The sequence below is a fragment of the Pseudorca crassidens genome, chromosome 19 (genome assembly GCF_039906515.1).
Source record: "Pseudorca crassidens isolate mPseCra1 chromosome 19, mPseCra1.hap1, whole genome shotgun sequence".
Classification (NCBI taxonomy): Eukaryota; Metazoa; Chordata; class Mammalia; order Artiodactyla; family Delphinidae; genus Pseudorca; species Pseudorca crassidens.
The window spans coordinates 54,034,882-54,056,584 of record NC_090314.1 but is presented as its reverse complement, the minus strand read 5'-3'; the positions used below and the strand labels follow the sequence as shown (position 1 = coordinate 54,056,584).

The window sequence follows — 21,703 nt, the reverse complement described above, 5'->3', positions numbered from 1 at the left end:
ATTGTGAGTTATTGTCATTATTAGGTCATGGGGACACCAGGCAGTGGTGACACCAGGCAGCTGGTGTCACTTTTGGCATCTGACCTAAACTCAAGGTGATGATGAAAATTATGAGAGAGAGAGAGAGAAAAAAACAAAATACCTCACAAGTCAAGACAAAAGCAATCTTTTTCATAAAAGATAGAAGAGTAAAGACAAAGATCAAATCTAATAACTATAGACTATTGTTTAGACACACAGAGAGAAAGGGAGATGCCTTTCCCACCTCCCAATCCCATGAGCAGGTGGGAAATCATGCTGACCTGGGGGGACCAGGGGACAATCCCTGAAAAATCCTCTGCCTGAACTTTTACTCTTTTCTGAGGCTGGGTTGGGGGACATGGAGAGAAAGGGAGCAGCAGAGACTTATAACCTTGTAAACACAGCTCATTCATTCAGTAACTATTTATCCAGGCCTTTCAGACACTGTGCTGGAGAATGATGGTGACAAAGACACAGTCCCTATTAGTGAGAGACGTAAGGTGACAGAGACACAGGGATCCCTGCAGGGCATGACACAGCACACAGGTGCGGCCTGGAATTCTGGGCATGTTTTTGGTCAACTGGTGGAGGCGCCTCACTCTAACTGGGGACTGGAAACCTGGAGGAGGCTTCTTTCCCATCCAAGTTAATTTCTGGGCAGCTGTGTGGTTGCAGGGCAGGTGGAGAGATGAGAACCATCTCGTGGCTGAAGAAGGTTCCATGTTCCTGGCTCAGGGCTGGCTAGAGAAAGGGACTCTTGCATTGTGGGCTTCCAAAGCTCCAGGGAGAAAGCTGGCCAGCTCTGCATTTGGAAGAGAGAGAAATGGGCAGCCTACACCTGCCAAATCTGCGAGGTGCTTCAGGAAGGGCCCCCCTTGAAAGCATTATTTATAGATCTGACCGTTTGCCCGCTCTTATCTTGATGATGGGAATTTGGGACAACAGGTCACAAGTTGGTGTCTTCCTTTGTCAGCAATCCATTCAACATGGCAATTCCCTCACCCTTCACACAGGCATGGGCGACACGAAGAGATGGCTCGCCTGCAAGAGACCCAGCTGGTCTGGAGTTGGAGGCACATTTCATTTCTCCAGCCAGCTGGGGAGGCAACTGGAGCAGACCTGGAGATAGCCTCTAATGTTTTAAATGTCAGTATGGTCCCTACTTGCTGACTTGCCAAGATTTGATCAGCTAAATTGGCCTGTGTGGTATGTTCCCTGCAATGCACAGTGTGTATCTGGATCTTCAGCAGTGTCACCAGGGAAGCTAGATGGCAGTAAACAAATTTCAGTGGATGTGGTTCTGGGGTAAGCCTTTCTCTTACCCCTTCTGAGCTACTTCCTGTCTCATTGGGGCTTGCAATTCAAAAGGGTTCTCTCCTTGGGCCCTAATTAGGTTGAGGGAGGGACCAGCTCCATTTGGGATGCCACAGCCACCTCTGCAAGCTTCTTGGGCCCAAATAACGCCAGCTTTTGGCAGGGACAAAGGTCAGGCCTAGATTGGGGTCTTCCCAGTGTTTCCAGAGTCTCATATATGCCAGGGAAGAAACCAAATTATGAGCTAAACTAACCCAAACTCCCAGAGGTTTTCCTTCCTTCATTCATTCACTCACTTTTTCAGTCATAACTTGGCCAGCCAGGCAGCATTTATTGCCTGATTTTGGGTGGCCTTGTTTCTCTCCCATTACCGGGAGGCAAGTCAGAGAACCGAAAGGCAAGACTCTTTTCGAGCATGTTCTGCGATTGAATCGAGATGGGAATCCCCGGACTTCCCTAGTGGTCCAGCAGTTAAGACTCTGCGCTCCCAATGCAGGGGTCCCGGGTTCAATCCCTGGTCAGGGAACTAGATCCCACATGCCACAGCTAAAAATCCGGCATGCCACAACAAAGATCCCGCATGCGGCAACAAAGACCCAGTGCAGCCAAAGAAATAAATATTAAAAAAAAAGAAGATGGGAATCCCCAGGTCAAAATGAGGAGGGCAATCTGGGGGCCCAGGGATGCTTTAGTTTTAGAATCTCTTCATGAGAAGCGTGACTGAGTGTTTCTGGGGCCCACGCAGTCTCTGGGAGCTGGACCCACACTTGGCCTGTCAGCCTGCTGATGTTCACAGAACTCCTGGCTTGTCAGGTCTGGAGGGCAGCGGTGGGGAGACCTCGGCTCTAGCACTGTGCCCAGCTCATAGTACTGAATATAATCAAATCAGACACACATACACACACAGAAACCTAAAAAACAAAACAAAAACAAATGATGACAAAATAATTCACCCCTTCCAATCTACCCTCCCCCAGATGAAATTAAAATGACCAGGTGTGGGAATTCCTTGGTGGTCCAGTGGTTAGGACTCTGTATTTTCACTGCCGAGGGCCTGGGTTCAATCCCTGGTCGGGGAACTAACATCCCACAAGCTGCGTGGCACGGCCAAAAAAAAAAAAAAAAAAAAAAAGACTAGGTGACCAGATCAATTACCAAATGACTGAGCAGGGATACACAGGCTGTATCCCTGAGACAATCATATGAACAATTGAAGCTTCTTACTGTCTCTTTGGGGCTAACACTACCCTGGGACATTCTTAAGCCTATCTCTAAGCAAACCTTACAGCAGTCCCTGCACCAATTTCCTCCAATTTCACTGGTGAGGATACTGAAGCCCAGAGAGGTTCAGAGATTTCCCTCCCTCCCTCCCTCCCTTCCTTCCTTCAACAAATAGCTCTGGTGCACTTGCCAAGTTCTGGGAGCTGAGAATAAAGGAATGAGTAAGACAGACACTGATTTGCTGTCATGGTGCTTACACTCTATTGGGGAAAAGGGGAGGCAGACAAGCAAACAAATCAAAATTTCAGCTAAGGTTGCCTCTGCTCTAAAGAAGCAAAACAGAATAATATAATAAATGGAGTAACTGGTCATGGAAGGCTTCTCTCAAGAGGTGGCGTTTAGAAGACCTAAATAGTAAGAATAAACCAGCCTTGGGGAGCTCTAGGGGACAGGACTGCCAGCCCCAGGGCACAGAAGTGGTAAGTGCAGAGCAGCTGGCCCACGGAGACAGGTTTGCCCGACTGCCTAATCCTTCCTCTTTCTGCCACATCCTGCTTCCTCACATGGCCAAAGAGTAAGGTTGGGCTCTGCTGTGCGGTGTGAGCAGCCAGGCTGAGCTGGAGGCGGCCATGACCTGTGAAACTCGGTGGCTATGGGCCCACCCTCCTGGACCCCCATTCATTTGTGTTGAGGTTATGGGGTGAAGGGTTAGAAAATAGGCCTTCAAGTAGTCGGCAAGGGACGGTCAAGTTGCCCAGATGTTCTCAGCTGCTGGAGAGCTGGGTCTCAGTCTCGCCCGCATGGGAGGCTCTTCTGATTCTTCCCAGCCCCACTACGAGGCTCCAGTGCCAGCCAGCACTTGTCCCCAACCCCGAAGGGGAGGCTCCAAATTGCAAGAATAGTAAAAGAACTCTCATATATTCTTTATCCAGAGTCACCAGTTATTTACATTTGCCCCATTTGCTTTATCATTCTCTTTCTCTCTTTCCCCCATAGTTTTTCTGAACTATCTGAAAGTAAGCTGGAGACCTTGTACCCTTTTATGCCTAAATACTCTACTGTGTTTTTCCTAAGAACAAGGACATTTTCTTACACAACCACTGTACAGTTATCAAAATCAGGACGTTTACCATGGATGCAATATTATTTTCTAAACTACAGTCCACATACAAATTTTGTCAGTTTTCTCAATGCTCTTTCGAGACAGTTTTTTTTTCCTTTTCCAAGAGCCAAACCAGGACTGTGAATTGCATTGAGTGTCCTGTCCTTTTAGTTTCCTTAAGCTGGGACAGGGACTTCCCTGGAGGTTCAGTGGCTAAGACTCCACACTCCCAATACAGGGGGTCTGGGTTCAATCCCTAGTCAGGGAACTAGATCCCACATGCATGCTGCAGCTAAAGATCCTGCATGCAGCAATGAAGATCCTGCACGCGTCAACAAAGATCCTGCGTGCCGCAACTAAGAACAAGCGCAGCCTAAATAAATAAATATTAAAAAAAAAAAAAGGTGGGGTCATCTCAATGGGCACATGCCTTTCTCCTTAAGCTAGGACAGGGCCTCTGGGTTCCTCAGCCTTGGCATTTTGAAGAGTAAGTGTCTGATATTTATTTCTACATGGTTAGATTGGGGCACTGCATTTGTGGCAGAAAAGCACTGGAGTGATGCTATATCCTTCTCAATGCATCGTATCAAGAGGCACAAGTCAGTTTGTCCCCATATTGGTGACACTAACTTTGATCCCTTCCAACCCAGTGTTTTTTTGTCAGTTTGTTTCTTTCAGCCTTTTGTGTCTCTCTCCTTATCTGTACGGGTTTCTCTCCTCATCTGCTTCTGTCTCGCTCTCTTTCTGTTTCTGTTATGATCATTCTCCATTTTCTTGTGCTGGTCCTTTTGGTATCCTTACCTCTGGGTCTGTCTCTCTCTTTATCTCTGGTCCTCTCTGGTTTCCTTTTCTCCCTGCTGCCGCCTCCACCCTTGATTTTGGTCCTGTGTCACCATTCTCTCTCCAAAGTACTGAAAGGCATGCAAGACCACTTAGACCTGCCACCAGACTGACCCACAGCTGAAGACCAGGTGTGTCCTCGGATTCCTAAGAGGAATCATATGGAACTAATGAGAGGCTAGACCTTTGAGGCATCGTAGTTTGCCCAGGTGGAATCTCATGGTCCTTGGAACTCATCTCTGGGCCCATGAGAAAAGGCAGGCTCTAGAGGAAGAGGGATTCTGCATAAAATTTCCTCTTCTTGCTGTCCGACTGCCTTTTGCCCATCCATATGTCATCCCCCATGAGAGAGTGCACAGACCCCAAACTCCCCTCTAGACCCAGGGCTGAGGCTCACTGTGGTTAGGCCAGGACTGAGCAAATACCATCTTTCTGCCAAGGCAGAGCCAACTCAAAGCTCTGAGGTTAGCAGGTTTCTTGCCACCTCACGGAGCTGAGCCCACAACAGCCTTCATCCCCACTTGGTCACTGGATTGGAAGAAGCCCAGACCCCGGGCTTCTTTTCTCTCTGGGTTGGGCCCCAAACCACAGTCAGAGAATAGAGGCCAGACCATGGCACCCAAGAGCAGCACACTCAGGGAGATCAGTTCAGTGCTTTGTGACCACCTAGAGGGGTGGGATTGGGAGGGTGGGAGGGAGATGCAAGAGGGAGGGGATATGGGGATATATGTATACATATAGCTGATTCACTTTGTTATACAGCACAAACTAACACACCATTGTAAAACAATTATACTCCAATAAAGATGTTTAAATAAATAAATAGCAAAAAAAAAAAAAGAGCAGCACACGGCCAATCACTCATGGCTATGGCACTGAATTTTGAATTATGTTATCATTATTCCTATTATTAAATCCAACTTTATGGTGGGTGACTTGTGTGAGCACTGCTCCTCGTTGGAATGTACGTACCCACTTGTGTACATACCCAGGGACTTTCTGCTCTGGTGGTTCCTCTGCAGTTATTTGTTTTCATCCTAGTTTACGGAAGTAGGCATCACTAAGGACCAGCGTGAAGCAAAAGGCTAAGGGAGGAAACAGTACTGGCTGCCCTGCCGCCCCGTCTAGTTCTTCCTGCCGGGCTAGGGCCCGGGCAGCATCCTCTCCACCCTCCAGTGCTCAGCAGCAGCAGCACCGCCAGGCCCAGGTCAGGGAGCAGTGTAGGGGCCGGCGCCACCCTCATCTGTGTCTCTTCAGGGGTCACAGGCCTAGGGGATGTCAGAGCCACCAAGGCTCTTGGCACTCAAAGGCCACCCAACCCTCTCATTTTGCAGATGAGCAACCTGGGGCCTGGGAAGGGGAAGTAATGGCACGGCAGTGGCAGAGCTGGGGCCAAATCCCAAGGCTCATGACTTCCACCTCAGTGCTCCTTCTGCCATCGCCCCTGGACTTCTCAGCTGCCGGCTCAATAACTCTCTCCCATCCCCAGACCTGTTGGCAGGCAAGAAAAATAACTCACGTGAGTCAAAAGCAATTTGCAAACATAAATAATTTTCAATGCAAGGAGAGGAGACAGTAGGAAGACGCATTGAAGGTTGAAAGGAACCTGGCCAGTCCTGAGTCTCCTTCACCCTGCCCAGTGCCTCCTCTCTCCCCTCAGCACTGATAGGAGAGTGGGGAGCACAAAACACAAAGCAGGAAATGGCTATAAGGATGCTCACTTCCGTTGTTCATGGGAGGGATTCTGCTTTCCAGGTTCTTCTCTCCCCACCCCCCAACATTCACATGATTTTGTAATCCCACCTCCTTTAGAGAATCAGAGGAAATTAGATGGTCTCCTGCTTGCATCTGGAACAGCCCAGGCCTCCTCCATCCGGCTGTATTCCTCCTTGTCTTCAACCCCAAAGAGCACTACTTCAACAAAGGGTGGAAGACACGCCATTATTCTGTTACATTACTATAACCTCAGTGTTATATTACAAAGGAGCTGAATACGACTGTCCCGTTTTCTCAGTTTGGATGCTGCTTTACAGACCACCCAAGACCATCCTCTGATTTTGTGACAGGCATTTGCTCATCTCCCCAGGATGTTATGGCTTATTTTGCCCTGACAGCCAGCGAAGTCCCTTGTAAGAGGTTCCGGAGAATAGTGGTGGTAGTGAGGGAAGAGCCTTTGTCATTTCGGAGGGCTGAGAGCGCTAAGCACACCTTTCTAAAGCCCACCCCAAGGGGCTCTCTAAAGCAGAGAGAAACAATGAGAAACCAGATACCATGGAATTAGTGAAGAATTTCTCAGATGAAACAGGAAAGGGAGGAAATGCAGGGAGGTTTACATTACACCTGGCGCAGGTTGAAAGGAGTCAGGGCCAGTCGTTGGCAATATTAAACTCCATGGTGCGTTTGAAAGGATCCTTAGCTCAGGCAGCAAACGAGAGGCGTTCCTGCCAGTACGGGCTGCATTGCCACCACTCTCCTCCAGCCCTAAATGCACACGCACATGCACACTCACGCAGGCATGCACACGCACCTTGGACGTCCATTGGCAATGCCAGCTCTCTGCCCCTATCCAGATTTGAGAACTTGCAGATAATTAAGTGAAATAATAATTACAGGCAGCATTTGGTGAGTTTTTACTGTGTCAGGCCTTATCCACACAGCTTACGTTAAGACCACATATGAAAATAAAAAAGGGGTGTGTGCTGTGTCTTCTGCTTGTTGTTAACTCTCTGTGTGTGTGTGTGTGTGTGTGTGTTTTGGAGTAACATGCCCATATCTCTACTATTCTGAACCTCGTGTTAAAACAAAACTAAATACATAAGGACGAGGTGATTGCTGTGCTGTCAGGAACCGTATAATATGTACCACTAGCTAAATATGGAAATTAAACCATGAATCTCCTGGAACTGACTCAAGGATTATCCTTAGGGTCTGTTTCCCTAAATTCAATTACCACATAATTACCCGGAGTCTCCTGAAACTCACACAGATAGATCAGGTGAAGGGCGAGGGGGCAGCAGGACCCTAGAGCAGCTGAGTGCCTGAGTGTCTGACATCCGCTGGCGGCAGGGCGAAAAGGAGCAGCCTGAGTCCCCAGCCTCTGCTCTGCAGCTTTGTGGTCATGGGGGTTGAGCCCCTGGGGGTGGCACGGGGGTCTTTCTTATGTCTGCTGCTAATGACTTGCAGTGCAGGAATCAGCATCACTGTCTGAAAGCTCCCATCTGTCTCTCTTTCTCTCACACACACACATACACACACACACAGGACTCTGTACACACACACACACACACAGACATACACACACACACACACACACGAGGCATCTGATTCTGAGGTATTTATCTAGGAACTGTGCACAAACTGTGGGAGTGCATGAAATACCCAAGACATGTCCCTTGCCTTCCAAATGCTCAAGGCTTTGTCCAGTTGGAGAATCGAGGTGCATGCACACAGGTATGTTGCAGCTAGCAACTGATTGGCGAGTTGCGGGGGCGGCAGTAAATACTGCAGGAGATCAGGCACAGCAGGCCCTAGTAAAGGCTGGAATAATCTAGAACAACCTCAGGGAGGGGATGGGACCTAAACTGGCCTCTGAAGAACCCACAGAATCCTGTAAGCTGGGAGCACAGCCCCTGGAGACAGACAAGGCTAGCTCAGAACCCACTATCTGCTCCCCTGTATACTGAATGTTTGACCTTGAATGGGTTACTTGAGCCTCTAAGCCTTCATTTCACCATCTGTGAGACAGGGACAGTGATAGGATATAGCTCATGATGACGCCCTGAACAAGTGCCCCCACAGGTAGTGGGCACTCAATCCATGTTAGCTGTTAGCAGTAACTGCAAAGGGAAGAGAGGAAGAGGAGGGGGCAGGGGGCAGGGGGGTTTTTGAACTATGGCCACAGGAAATGGATACTTGCATCCAAGAATATCCGCCTTTAGTACTATTTCCTCTTTAGAGTCTTCGTCTTCTCAGATGAGCCGCAAACATAACTTGGAACCATAACGTGGAACAATAGAAGAAACTCGATTCAAAAAACACGAGGATCTGGTTCTGTACGAGTGCAGGCCCAGCTCTTCTCTCTCTCCTGTCCCAATACCATTCTTGGTGATCCAGGATAAAGCCAGAGAGGCTGAGGATGAGGTCCCAGGTCAGTGGGTAATCATCCACCAGGCAGGTAGTGAGGGCAGAATGCAGAGAGCTGGTGCACACTGGGTTAAGAGCTGGGCGGGGAGGGAAGGGAGAGGTAGCAGTCAGTTCAGAGGTAAACATCACCGGGTATCTGTCCCTTGGTCAAGCTGAGTCTCTCAGCCAGAAGTCGTTAGAAGGCATTTGGATCTGACATGAAATGTTAATAATGTTCCCTGGTAAAAAAAAATAACTCATATGTTTACTTAGGAGGTTTTCCAGAAGCGCTCAAGGCTCTTTCCCGACCCAGTTCATCCTCACTGTCATGGCACGTCTTTGAAGGTGCTGAGGAAACTGAGGTGTAGGAAGGGAAAGGGTTTTGGTGAGGGGAGTGGGTACTGCAACTGGATCTGTTCTGCCCTCCTTGTATGTTCTAGACTTTGTCGTTGGGGTGGGTGGGAATGGGGAGGAGCCTCAACTCAGGAGCCCAAGGTGGGCCAACAAATGGAGGGACCAATTCTGGTCTTCCACCACCCCTTTGTCTAGGTCTTGTCCCATGCTCACTCCACCCCCACCTGAAATCACAGGTGAAGGGCCCGCTGTCATGCAGCAGCCATTCTGTGCCATGCCAGCATACTCGATGTCACTACAATCACCGCACTCACAGGATCCATGTGGCTCAGTTCTCAACAGTTCCTCTCTCCTATTGGACTGAAACTTCCCTGTGGGCAGGGGCTGACCAAGTAGACTATTCAGGATCCAAATAGAGTTTCCAGATAACATCCAGGATGCCCAGTTCAATCTGCATTCACATAAACAATGCATTTTATATTATTTTTTAGTATTAGTATATCTCAAATATTTCATGAGACATACTAAAAAATTATGCATTGTCCATCTGAAATTCAAATTTAACTGAGCATTCTAGATTTTTATGTGCTCAGTCTGGCAACCCTAGCTCCAAAGCACCCTGGTAGGATCCAAGGATGGAGCTAACACTGAAGGGCTAAACTTGGCTCTTGTGAAAACGAGTTGGGAGAGGTGGTGCAGGCAACAAGGAGACCAGAGCTGGAGTCTGGGACCCAGCTGGTGCAGGAGGGAACAGCTTCCGAGGGATGGATGGATACACAATGCCCCTCTCTTTGCAATGAGTCAGCTTCAGCCTCTATGCTCAAGGCTCAGCCCCATTAGAAAGGTTCATTTGGAGAAAAAACAGAGAACTTCGGGTCTCTGGGCAAAGTTAAGATCCCAGTGTGCAAGGTTAAGATCTCAGCTTCCTGCTTTCATTCTCTCCCCTGAACTTGGGCTCAAAGAGAGGGTTTAGGACTCTTTGCTTATGAAGCGCTGGGCATTGACAGACATCTCTGCCCTGCATTAGGAAGAAGCAGTCTACACCTGCGAGAACTGGGGCTACTGGACTCTCCTCCCCTGTCCTGATGCCAGGGCCCCTGGCCCTCTTTGAGTGTTCCTGAGCTTTGGATATGTCTACGTCTGAGAGATTAGGGTGGAGCGAGTTGCCGTGGGGCACCTCTCTGCTGGGTGATAGCAGACCGCCTGATTGGTTCTAGAATCAGTACAGAACTGGGCAGTGGCCACACGTGCTGGACAAGCTGTTCTGTCATCAGAACCTCAGACTCTCATCCCACAGGGAAGCTCAACCCCTGTGGGGTCTGAATGGAACAAGATGCTCAAGTGGCCCCTGGCACATCCGAGGAGCCCAGCCAATGAGAGTCCTGTCCCTCCTGGGCCAGAAGGGGCCTTGGACACTCTTGAGTCTGGTGCCAGTTGGGCATCTCTGCTGCTCCTCCTGACCTATCCATCTACCTCTGTCCCATTGCTGATCTTCTGACCTGAGGTTCCAGGCTCTTCCTAGGACCATCCTCCTCGAAGACCTACCCCAAACGGTCCACCACCAGGACCAGTTTTCAAGGCCTCAGACACCTGTAGGCCACAGCTTTCTGCGAATGGTAGTAGACGGGTTTCCTTCCCTGCCCACCAACAGTGCCATCCTCTGCCTCCCCTACCCTGTTCCCCAGGCTCAGCCTCACAGAGGCCACCCACTGGGCAGGAGGGGTACCCCTAGGGGCTAAGGCTCACTCCCAAGTCACCAACTGTGCAGAACTGAACAAGGGGCTCCCCTTCCCACTCCTGATTTTTTAGTTCTCCTCTACCAGAAAAACAGGGAGATGAAGTCCACGCCTGGCATGTGCCTTTGTGTGCCAGCCAGTGGAGGACAGGCCCAATTCTAGTGCAGAGCAGGCAGTTGGCCAGGAGCAGTCAAGATTACCCCTCCCTTCATTCCCAGGGTGGCAAAGGGCATTCATTACATCGAGCGGGGAGGGGGGAGTGTTTAATTCACTCTAAAGGGGGCTGGGGTGATGGGGGTAGTGGGAGGGACAATTCACAAAAGCCAGGGCTAGAAACTCCCAACGGTTTTTTTTTTTGAACTTCCCTTCCCTCCCTCCCCTCCCCCCCCACCCCCCTCCCCCAGCTAGGCTCCCCTCCCCCACCTCCAGCCGCTTGGTGGCCTGCAGCCAACACTGGCCACACTGTCCGCATTCAGGCCTCCTGCCCTCCTGGCCCTCTATCTCTTCCCCTGGCCTTCCCAACGCTGCGCTCTCTCGCCACCTCTCCCCCCTTAACAAACCCCCATTATGAACCGTGTTGACCTCTTCCGCCCGGGCGCCCAGCACAGGATTGGCCCCTCAGTCCCAGACGGCCAGGCAAGGGCCTTGGGCGCCAGGAGCAGCCCCGCGCCCACCAGGCCGTCAGTCCCGTGGCCCCTGGCCCTGCTCGGCCACTCCAGCCAGGAAGATCGCTGCGTCTGCAGAAAGGACGCAAGCATTTCCGGGTCTCGGCTTCCAGGCCCGGCGGAGCCGCACCTCGGAGCTCGGCCCACTCCCCTTGCCCCCTCGGGGCCCTTAACCCCTTCCTGCTTGGGGAAACCAAGGGCCCCAGCCTTGCCACCCAAAGCAGGACGGGTGAGATGGGATCCCGCATTTCCCCGCTCACTAAGGAACTGGGGACGGGCAGGCCTTGCTCCTCTGGCCTCTTCCCCCTCCCACTCCCCATCCACCTCGCAGGAAGCCCCCCGCCCCCTGCCCTGGCCGCGTTCGCGGCGCCTCCAGTCGGAGCCTCTGGCCTGGTGGTTTCCGGGGAGAGAGGCTGGCAGAGAAAGAGCCTCGCAGCTTCCTCGGTGGGGCGGGGCCAGCGATGGCAGCAAGGGACGCTGGAGAGGGTGGGAGGATCCCCTCCCGGCTGAACCTGCCCTACCGGGCAAGGATTATTAGGAAGGAACACCCCTGCCACATCAGGGCCAGCGCCAGGGTGTGTTGCGCCCTGGGGTGGGGGTGGGGGCAAAGATCAGCAGGTGCCTGGCGGGCGCGGCGCTGGGGGCTGGCCCCACCCAAGTCTCCGCGCCGCTCGCGCACCCGTACACCCCTCCCCCCCACCACGCAGATCCCGGGTTTGCCAGCGCGGTGGGCAGCGAAGGCCTGAAAACTCTGAGAGAGGGGGCGACGCCAGCACAACCCCCCCGCAAGAATTCCCCTCTCCTTTGGAGAGCCTCTCGACTTCCGGGGAGCGGGGTCACTCCCTGGGTGCGGGCGCCTCTGCTCACGAAACCAGTCCACTTTGCTTTTGCAAAGGTTTAAGCGCAAGTTGCGATAGGTTCCTCTACAACCTCGCCGCCCCCCCACCCCCGCCAGACCTAAGGCGGAAGCGGGATGGGGAGAGGGGTCCAGCCGCCTCCTGAGCCTCTGACGTTCGCTCTTCGCTAATCTCAAACAGCGAAAGTGCACCTTCAACATCTCCATTTAATATTTACATTCAAGCAGGTAATAATTGGAAGCTTATAGTTTAGACATTTCTAGTAGCAGCAGTTTCTAGAGAGCTCGTTTAGCCTTTTAACAAAAAAAAATTTTTTTTGCACATAGAAACAACACATCCATGTGTACAGTATCAAAAAATATATACCAAGGTTACTGGTATTGCAGTTCCTGGAAGGGGAGGAAATGAAATCAACCGAAATACTGAATGAACGGGTAGAAAGGTCAACAGAAAATAGTTTGTCTGATATAGAATATAACATGATCTAGAGAGAACTCCATAAATCTAGGTTTTTATATTTCAATATATAAATACCTACAAATAAATATATATATATCAGCCCGAAGGGGGTGGTGGGCCTTTTGAGCTCAAACAATACATTTCAATAATAACACCACGTACAAACGGGAGTAAAGTCTGCACTTGACAAGTTAGCACGGTTAAAATATAATACTATAACTCTTAGACCGCCTCGAGTGGCTGCCCTGTCAGTCCCGGAGGTCCACGAGAGAGGGGATGGGGCAGATGAGGGGCGAGACCCGCAGGCACGGCGTGGAAGGCGCCAGTGTGGGCCGGGCGCTCCGGACAGAACCCGGTGGAGGGGCGCGGTTGCCGCGGCTTCTGGCATTTTCGCGCTGGGGCCCGGCCCGGATCTCCCGCAGTTGGAGAGAGGAGGAGTCCGCCCCCAGGCCCCAGGTGTTAAGCCCCTGCGGGTACAGCGCTTCCCCTTCCGACGCCCTTCGGAAGGCTACACCGTCACGTACTCCTTGAACGTGACGGTGAGGCAGTTTGCGGTGACGTCGGTGATAATTATATTCCCAAAGAAGGGTTTGAACTCGCTGAGTGGCTCCTCGGGCTCGTCCCGGGCCTCGGTCGGAGGCTTCTCGGCCGCCGTCGCCAGCGCAGCTGCCACCGCCGCGGTTGCGGGCGCCTCAGGCTTCACCTGGAGGGCGCTGGGCGGTTCCCCGGCCTCGCCGCGCGTCTTGACGCAGCGCAAGTCTATGGGCTCGTCCAGGTCCGAGTCCAGCAGGATGACCTCCGGTTGCGGGAGGGCGGCAGCGGGGGGCACGTCCGCTGGGCGCTCGGCGGTGGGGCTGCCCCCCAGGCAGGTGGGGGTGCTAATGCTGCGCGCTGTCAGGCGCTTCTTGCAGGGCTCTCGCTCGCCGTGGGTCTCGGAGAGGCAGCGCTTGCGCGCGTGGGAGAGATTTAGGTCGACGGCGTGGTGATGGTGATGGTGGTGGTGGTGGTGGTGATGGTGGGAGGGCAGCTGTGTGCCGCGGGGCGGGTCCCAGGCCAGCAGGTCAGGCTTGGTGGTGAGCTGCAACGGCTGCTCGCCGAAGGCCTCCTTGGTCGGGGAGAGCTTGCGGGAGCCGGCCTCCTGGGGCTGCGGGTCCCCGGCCCCCGGCCCTTCCTCCTCCCTCCTCTTGGAGGGCGTTTCCACCTTCTTCTCCTCCGCCCCCGCGGCCTTTTTGAAAGTCCTGTCTGCAGGGGGGTGACGCTCCTCGGCAGCCCGCTTCTTGTGGCTGGGGGAGCGCGCCTCGCCCTCGGCTGCCTCCCCGGACTTGATCTTCACTGCCTGCATGCCATTCTCCATGTACTTGCTCATCACGATCACGATGCGTCCGTTCTTGTTCTTGTTTTTGACTATCTTCATCTTGCCCCCAATCCCGTTGCCCGTCACCGCTTCCTTGGGGGCCGGCGTCATCCCGTTGGGGGGACCCTTCTCGGAGCCCTTGCCTGGAGCCCCGACCGCACCGGCCAGGGGCTTCACCGCTCCCAGGTAGCCCTTGGCACCCCCGCCGTGGGCCCACTTATCGGGCGGGTGGCTCTTGGCGCCTAGGTCCGGGCAGGTGGGGCTGGGCGCCTCCTTGTGGCTGCCCTGGTACTGCAGGTCATACATTTTGGGGTCCGGCTGGTAGGGGTGGTGCTTCTTGCTGTTGAGCTGGTAGTAGTATTTGCCGCTCTTGCCTGGCGGTGGGGGCTTGCCTGCCCGCTCCTTGCTGTGCGGCTGGTACTGGTGGTGCTTCTTGCTGTTGAGCTCGTACTGGTGCCCCTGGCCCTTGCCCTGACCACCCAGCTCCAGCTTGGCGCGGTTGTCAGCCGAGGAGTCCTGGAGTCCGGTCAGCACGTTGGAACGACGGGCAAAGGTAGGTACCTAGGGGAATGGAGGTAGAAATGGAGGGAGAGGTAAGAGGAGGGGTAAGGCCAGCCCCAGAGCAAGCCTCAAGCTCCAGGAGTGTCCCAGCCCCTACCAGGTCAGCAGCTGCGTTATGGGGTGGGGTGGGGGGCGGGGAAGGGTGTGGGAGGTCACGATGAAAGGAAGTGGAATTGGGTGTTCTGGAGGAACTCGCCCTGACTTCCGGGCCTGGAGGCAGCTCAGGTGGCAATGTCATGGCAAACTTTTGGACGGCCCCCGGGGCCAGGGAGTGTATTCACCTGCACCACCAATGGTTTGGGCTTCGGCCCTCTCTTCCGATATCCCATCAGCTGCTCCTGCCGTTCCCTGGGGAGAGGGAACAGAAGGCAGTGCTATTAGCCTCAGAGTCACCTCCCTCCTGCTCTGCCCCAGCCTGCGTGATGCCCCCACTTTGGTGAGCAGCAGGGCCAGCAAGAACCGGAGGGATCAAGAGCTCACGGCAGAAGATCGCCTCGGCTGCCACTTGGGTGCCTCGGTCCAGCCCAGAGTCCCGCTTTACGCCCACACCAACCCCTATCTGCCCAAGGGGGTCTTCTCCGAAGGTCTCCCCCACCTCAGATGTCCATACCTGACCCGGGCCCCCGCACAGCCCTGCCTCTTTGCCTGCAGCTTGGGGCTGGGCGGCTTGGCACTGGTGTCCACAGCCTTGGGCTCGGGGCCCTGCACAAAGTGCACTGGGCTTCGGGGTCCAGGGGATGCAAACAAGTCCAAATGAGGTGTGCGTCCACCCTGGGCCTCCCCGTCAGAGGCACGGGATGCTAATGACCTCATTAAGATTCAGATAACGAGTGCCGCCGGCAGAAGGGAGGACTCGGTTCCTTAAAGGCCAGGCACTAAACAGGGGGAGGGGCTGCGCCCTTGTTTACACAGCGGCAAATGAGCCAATTAGGGGCTGGGGGCGGGGGCCGGACGCCGAGGCCAGGGCCTGGCCAGGTTCGCAGCCACCTGGTGAACCGGCTCTGGCAAGGCCTGGGCAGAGCTGCTGGGCGGGGCGACGCGGGGCGGCACGCAGAAGCACCGCCTCCTCCACGAGCCCGGGCTCCCAGCCTCCCGATTTCCAAATTATTATTAAAACCCATGGCGGTGGCGGTGGTCAATACAGCTGCCAGGCTTCCGCCTGCGGCCTGGTGGAGGGTGACCTGAGGCTGGGGGGAGGATGATCCTAGCACTGCCCAGCTCTCTATGGGAGAAGGGAGTGACTCTCCAGCGTTGGCCAAAGTTGCAAACCATTCCCGGGCCAGAAATCCGCTCTCCAGCGACCCTAGGCAACCCCCCCCACCCTTGGGCTAACCCAGGGGAGTTCCACCATGCCTGGGGGCCCGGGCCGGGGCCTAACTCCAAAGTTGCATGGCATTGCAACAGCCTGCGTTTTAAGTCTTTGGGGACCCATTATGCAACATGCCATCAGCCGCTGACATGGTTATAGGGTGGTGAACTCCCAGGTGGAACCTGGGCAGGATTCCTTCTCGGCGCCCCCCTACATCGCAGGAGAGCTGCTTCCCTGCTGGTCGCTTGTTCCAAGGGTCTAGAGTTTACAGTTTTAGCGCCAAACGCGCCACAGGAAATAATGCAAAATAAAAGGGGGAGGAGGAATGGAAGGCAGCGGTGTGGCCCAGCTCCGCAGGCTCTTGCCGCTCCTCCCCTCCTCGATCGCCCTTCCCCCTTCTGTCCTCCCCGAAACAGAGAACCGCAGCCACCGGCGGTGAATCCAGCTGCAGCAGCTGCAGCGTGACAAGCATCTGTGCCCACGATGAGCCCCTCGTCAGAAGCCACCCCTCCACCACCAGGCAGTGCCCATCCCACACCCTTTGGGCCAAGCTCCCCCTGCCCTGAGAATGGGGTCCAGACCCACCAAGCAGCCTAGTGGGAGGTGTGAAGGGCACGCAGCTCCAGAAAGAATCTGCCCCCTGCCAATCCCAAGCTCCCTGGGGGGTGAGTGTGGCAACTTAAGGCCTCGTCAACTTTTCTCCAGTCCCCAACAGGTTAAGTTCAGTTCCGTGACGTCCGGTGGTTTCACAATGCCAGCTCCCTTGGAGCTGCCCCGAGAGTTGCCCGTGCCAAGCGGCCAGTGGCAGCAGGAAAGCAACACCTAGGCTCCGGGGGTGGGGCTTCAAGGTAGCGAAAGGAGGGGGGCCGGCAGGGAACCAGGCACAGCCCCAACTTCTCCGCGCAGCTGTAGGGCCACCCGCACGCACCCTTCCCACAGTTTCCCCCAAACACAAGCCTCTCCTTCTCCGGCCCTGCCCACCCCCACCCCCACGCCCACCCCCCCGCAAGCTGCAGCAACCGCCAAGGATGTTGGTTAGAGGAGCCGAGGCCCCAGCCGTGCCCATTCACACCCGGGGGGAGGGGACTCCTGCCAGCCCCCTCCCGGCCTTTTCCCCCTTTCCTGTTGCAGCGTTGGCCCACTCTCCCATTCCCATATACGGTCACGGCTGCGAGAGGCGACTGCTTGAGGGACGCTCACCTGTTCTGGAAGGCGATCAGCAGCCGGGGATCCAGGATGTTCTCCTCGGGTTCCCACGTGTTATATCTTGCAAGAGAAAAGGGAGGGGGACACGGCGTAAAAAAAAAAACCGAGCCAGCTTTGCGGCCTCCAGGTGGGGAATGACATAAGGCCCTACTCTGTCTTCATGAACCGAAAGCTATTTAGCTGTGGATGTGGGGGTGGAGAGTAAATTTCTGCAGGCCTGACACGGTCCCTGATACACCCTCCCCGAGTCAAAATAAACACACAAGGGCAGGAAGAAAGGGGAGGGGTAAGGAAAATGAAACTAGCAGTTTATTTTGCAGTTGTCAAGAATTTTAAGCATGTTACTGCGACATGTTCCAAAGCCACTTTGCTCACCAGGAACCCTGCGTGCAAAGCAGCCAAAATGCAAAGTCGCAGTCCCCTCCTCCTCTCCCCAGCCCCGAGTCTCCGCGAGGGCTTCAGCCATTCTCCATTTGACCCCTAATCCGATAACCGTCAGCCAAGCGGCCCCCCACACCCCCTCGCGGCCCTGGAGCCCGCTGTCACGGGCAAGCAACCCCCAAATACTCAGCAACACAAAAATATGCCTCTGTGTGTGTGTGTGTGTGTGTATGTGTGTGTGTGTGTGTGTGTGTGTGTGTGTGTGTGTGCCTGCGCGTCTGTCTCCATCCGGTGCCTTCGCATTTCAAATTAAAAAAAAAAATTCCCCACCAAAAGCGCCGCAGTGACAGTTCCCAACATTTTCTGCTTTTTTTCTTCCTCTCCCTACACCACTAGGAGGGAAGAGGCACACAATTGCATTTTCGTCGCTTTTTAATTTTTTTTTTTTTTTTGGTTTTGCAATATGGAGCCGTTCGGTGGAGGGAAAGGGGAAAGGAGCCATTTTCTGCTGCACATCAGTCAGTGCCTGCGCCCTCCCTCCCTCCGCCGGCCTCCCCGGCTCGGCCCCGCGTCTCTCCAGCTCCTCCGGCTCCTTTTAGTGCATAAATTAGTGATGGCATTTCCCGGAGAGCAGAGCACAACACAGGGCGCCGGGCTCGGGCTCGGCGGCTCGGCTTCCCCAGTGCCTGCCACCGACTTCCCCACCCCCTCCTCCCTCCACCCCACCTCCACCCCGCCTCCCGTCCGCTCCCCCCACCACCCCACCAGCCCAGCGGGTCCGGAGCCCGGGAGCCCCGCGCCTCGGCACCGGGTTCCCCCGCCCCTCGGCCGCTACTTACTTGGGGGACCAGCCTCTCCATTTCACCAAATACTCCACTCTGCCCTGAGGGGGGAAGAGACAGCACTCCATCAGCTTCCGCGGGATCCCCGGCTCCGGCCCGCAGCCTCCCCACCCCCTCCCCGCCTCCCCGCGGGCTGCTCCGGCTGCCGCTCCCCCGCCGCCTCGCCGTCGCCCCCGCGCCGCCCTACCTTGCGGATCCGCTTCTTCTCGATGCTCTCCACCGCGAAGACGTGCTCGCCAACAGCTGGCAGCTCCATGGCCGAGCCGGAGCGCGCCGGGGCGCGGGCGGCCGGCGCGGCTGCAGACGCTGCTGGCTCCCGCCGGCGCCCCGCTGCCGCCCCGGCCGAGGCGCCCCCGCCGCCCGCGCCGCCGCCGCCGCCGCTCGCCCAGCACAGCCCGGCCGCGCGCCGCTGCCCGCGCCCGCCCCGGCTCCCGGCTCGCGCTCGCTGAGACAACTGAGCCCGGGCCGCGGCTGCACAAGAACTCATGCAAATCCGGACGTCAGCGGGCGGGGCCTCGCCGGGCCCTGCTCGGCGTCAGGGGGCGGGCCGCGGCCGGGATTGGCGCAGCCGGGCCTACCGGAGGCCCCGGGCCTGGGCGGCGGGGGGGGGGGGGGTGGCGGGGGGAGGAGGAAGGGCGCGGGAGGGGGCCGGGAGGAGGAGAGCGCCGGGGAGGTGCAGGGGGAGGGATCTGCGAGCCTGCGAGAGGGACACTGGAGGGAGGGAACGGGACCGGGCCGGAGAGGTGTGTCGGCGGCGGGCCGAGGCGGGGTGGAGAGCTTGACGGGGCCGCGAGGGTCTGGCTGCGACCCCTCGCCTGCGGCCTACCGCCTCGGCCGGCTCCCTCGCCTCTCATTCTCAGCGTGCACTGCCCAGGGACCCCTGCCGGGGGCCACGGAAGCATCCACTGCAGTTTCCATTTGCACCGAATTGCATCATGTGCAGACTCCCTGGGGGTCGCCGGCAGGGGGCGGAATCGGAGCAGGGGCATCTCGCGCTCCCACTCTCTGTGTCCCGCCGCCCCGCCCCGCCCCGCCCCGCGAGGCTTAGGGCATTTAGGAAGGCGAGGAATGGGAAGAGAAAGGATAGGGAGGAGAGAGACGACTGGGTGCAGAGGACCGCCAGGGAGAGCGCGGAGAGGAGAAAGGGGATAGAGGAGCAGCCAGCTTGGGGCCCTAGGGCTCAAGAACCTTACCAGAGGGTTCTCCAATCCCACCCCGGAACCTGGGAGGCTCCTAGTTTACCCTCAGCCCTCTCCTTGTTGGGGCGAGGGCGGGATGTCCAGTTTCCAGCAGCAACCCCCCGCCCCCAGCCCGCGGCCAACACGGCGGGAGGCAGGGAAGACAAAGAGGGGGCGAAGAGAATATCCAGGTCGGCTTGGGGGCCCGAGAGGACTTCGTGGGGTCCCGGGAAGGGCTTCGAAAGAGGGAGTAGGAAGGGTCAAGAAAAGGTTGAAGCTGAGCAGAGCACAGCGGGGCCGCACGAAAGGGAGGTGAATGGAATGGCCGAGGAGCTAAGCACTCGTCACGAATTCGCGCTCCCTGCTCCCTGACCGGTAGCGGCAGCCGAGCCGAGGCCCTCCCGACGCGGCCGGAGAAGCCGCCGAGTGTGAAGTTTAGCACCTCCGGCGGCGAGACGGCGCGTTCCGGCGTGCAGCTCCAGCGTCCGGCTGGAGGAGCTGCTGCGCCCCACGCGGCCTCCGAGGGCGCCGCCCGCGGGGCTGCGATCTCTGTGGGGTCGGAGTGAGGAGGGAGGGGACCTGAGGAGGGGGCAGGGCGGCCCAAGTGGCAGGGGCAGGGGCGCGCCTGCCCGGGGTGTGTCCGGGCCCCCAGCTCCGGGCCCTTGAAGGACCGGGAGCAGGAAGCTTGCGCAATCCCTTGGCTGAGGGTCCATGGAAGAAAGAAAAGGAGCAAAAGCCGAGCGAGAGTGGAACGAGCGGGGGGGTGGGGGTGGGCAAACAGCCATCCGGGTCTCCGCTCCCGCCCTGACACACGTCCCGGAATGCTGGGTGGGGACTGCGCGGGGGCTCGAGAAAGCGGGGGAGGGGCGAGGTGGGAAAGTGAACCCCCAAAGCATGCGTTGGGCTCATTTTCTCCCGGGAATCCGGGAGAAGCCTGGAGACGGTCTGGTGTTTAAGGACGAACACGTTGACTCCACCATTTCACCACCACCTCGCAGCTCCCGCGGCTCGGCGGCTTCTGCTGCTCTGGCGGCAGCGGCTCAAGACGGCCCGCGTGGCTCCTCCCCGGAGGGGTCCTGGGGGTGGGGATCGTTTTCTGGCTGCCCCAGAGAGGGGCAGAGAGGGGCTCGGTCTGCAGCGACTACCCTCTGACAAGCTTGAGGCGCAAACCCAAATTACCCTGAGAAGGTGTTGGGGGGACGCGCCGGCCTGGGTGGGGGCGACGCCTGCTTGTAGTCCTGGGGTAGGGGGGCTCTCTGGGTTTATAGAAGCTGAGGGAGGTGAATTCTTTGGGAGGGGGACACAGGAAAAGGTTTTCCTCCCCCTGCTGTGTTTTGGGCTTTTTCCTGACGCTCGTGTCCCGGGAGAGGAGCTCTCGTGTGAGACAACTTGACCATAGAAGGGGAAGGCTCCCCGAGATTGGCGGGGTAAGCGCTGTCAGCGCGACAGTCACACTTCCAAACTGAGCCTACCACTGCCAGGCCGTCGGCGCTGTCGGTCTGTCTGGAGGTCTGCAGCGACCTTGTCCTGGACAGTCCCTTCGTCCGGGGAGGGTCTTAGCTTCCCGACACTCCGCCCGCCCCCTCGCTAGAAAATCCCCTGGAAAATCTTTTTCCAAGGGGTGTTTCCGAGGCTTCTCGGGCAGGGGGGTGCCGAGGGAGGGCGAGCGGCCGCTGCAGCCTCCGCGCCGCCAGGGGCGTCGGACTCCGCAGGCCGCTGTTCGGCTCGCTCCGCCCGCGCCCCTCCGGGGCCCGCACTCCGGATCTCGGGGGCCACGCTGTAGAACCCGGTGCCCCGACGGCGGGTTTGTGCAGGAGCCAGGCGGCCTGCTGCTGAGCTGGGGAGGAAGGGTGGCTCCCGCCGGCCAAAACGGCGGATCTTTTCTGGAGCTGCCGGTATGGCTGTGCGAGCAGCCGCAGGCTCCCCAAGACTTCGGGAGGGGACGCCCAGAAGCTCCAAAGAAGCCCCGGGAGTCCCCGGCCGCCCCCGCTCCCATCCTTTCTGTGAAAAGTGACCAAAATACACAAGCATCCGCCGAACGCGGGAACTCGCGTGGTTATTTACTTTGTCCTGGTGGTGGGTGGGCCGATGTGGAGAGAGGCCGACTCCCAGAGCCCTCGCCCCACCTCGAAGCCTGACCCTAGACCACCCCTCACCTGCCAGCGGGTGCGGGGAGGAGCT

The 21,703-nt window shown here is 56.5% G+C and overlaps 1 protein-coding gene and 1 long non-coding RNA gene across 2 annotated transcripts; both read right to left on the bottom strand.

Moving 5' to 3' along the window:
- Positions 1-6,076: 6,076 nt before the first annotated feature.
- LOC137211866 (uncharacterized) lies at positions 6,077-11,887 on the bottom strand. The gene is made up of 4 exons (XR_010937247.1): positions 11,293-11,887; positions 9,289-9,425; positions 8,890-8,977; positions 6,077-8,718 (listed from the first exon to the last, which is right to left on the bottom strand). It is a non-coding gene; the product is annotated as an uncharacterized lncRNA (long non-coding RNA).
- Positions 11,888-12,418: 531 nt separating this feature from the next.
- Positions 12,419-18,730, bottom strand: CBX4 (chromobox 4). Its single transcript, XM_067717458.1, has 5 exons — positions 18,532-18,730; positions 18,342-18,385; positions 17,116-17,181; positions 14,888-14,954; positions 12,419-14,606 (listed from the first exon to the last, which is right to left on the bottom strand). Exons 1-5 carry the CDS (start codon positions 18,598-18,600, stop codon positions 13,200-13,202), a joined length of 1,653 nt encoding a protein of 550 aa, XP_067573559.1. The 5' UTR covers positions 18,601-18,730; the 3' UTR covers positions 12,419-13,199.
- Positions 18,731-21,703: the final 2,973 nt, after the last annotated feature.

Excerpts from the sequence above, each read along its gene's own strand:
- CBX4 (XM_067717458.1), bottom strand. The coding sequence starts at position 18,600 with ATGGAGCTGCCAGCTGTTGGCGAGCACGTCTTCGCGGTGGAGAGCATC. Across the intron at positions 18,386-18,531 it reads AGAAGAAGCGGATCCGCAAG|GGCAGAGTGGAGTATTTGGT; the intron begins GTAGGGCGGCGC and ends TTCCCCCCTCAG. Across the intron at positions 14,607-14,887 it reads CCAAACCATTGGTGGTGCAG|GTACCTACCTTTGCCCGTCG; the intron begins GTGAATACACTC and ends CCATTCCCCTAG.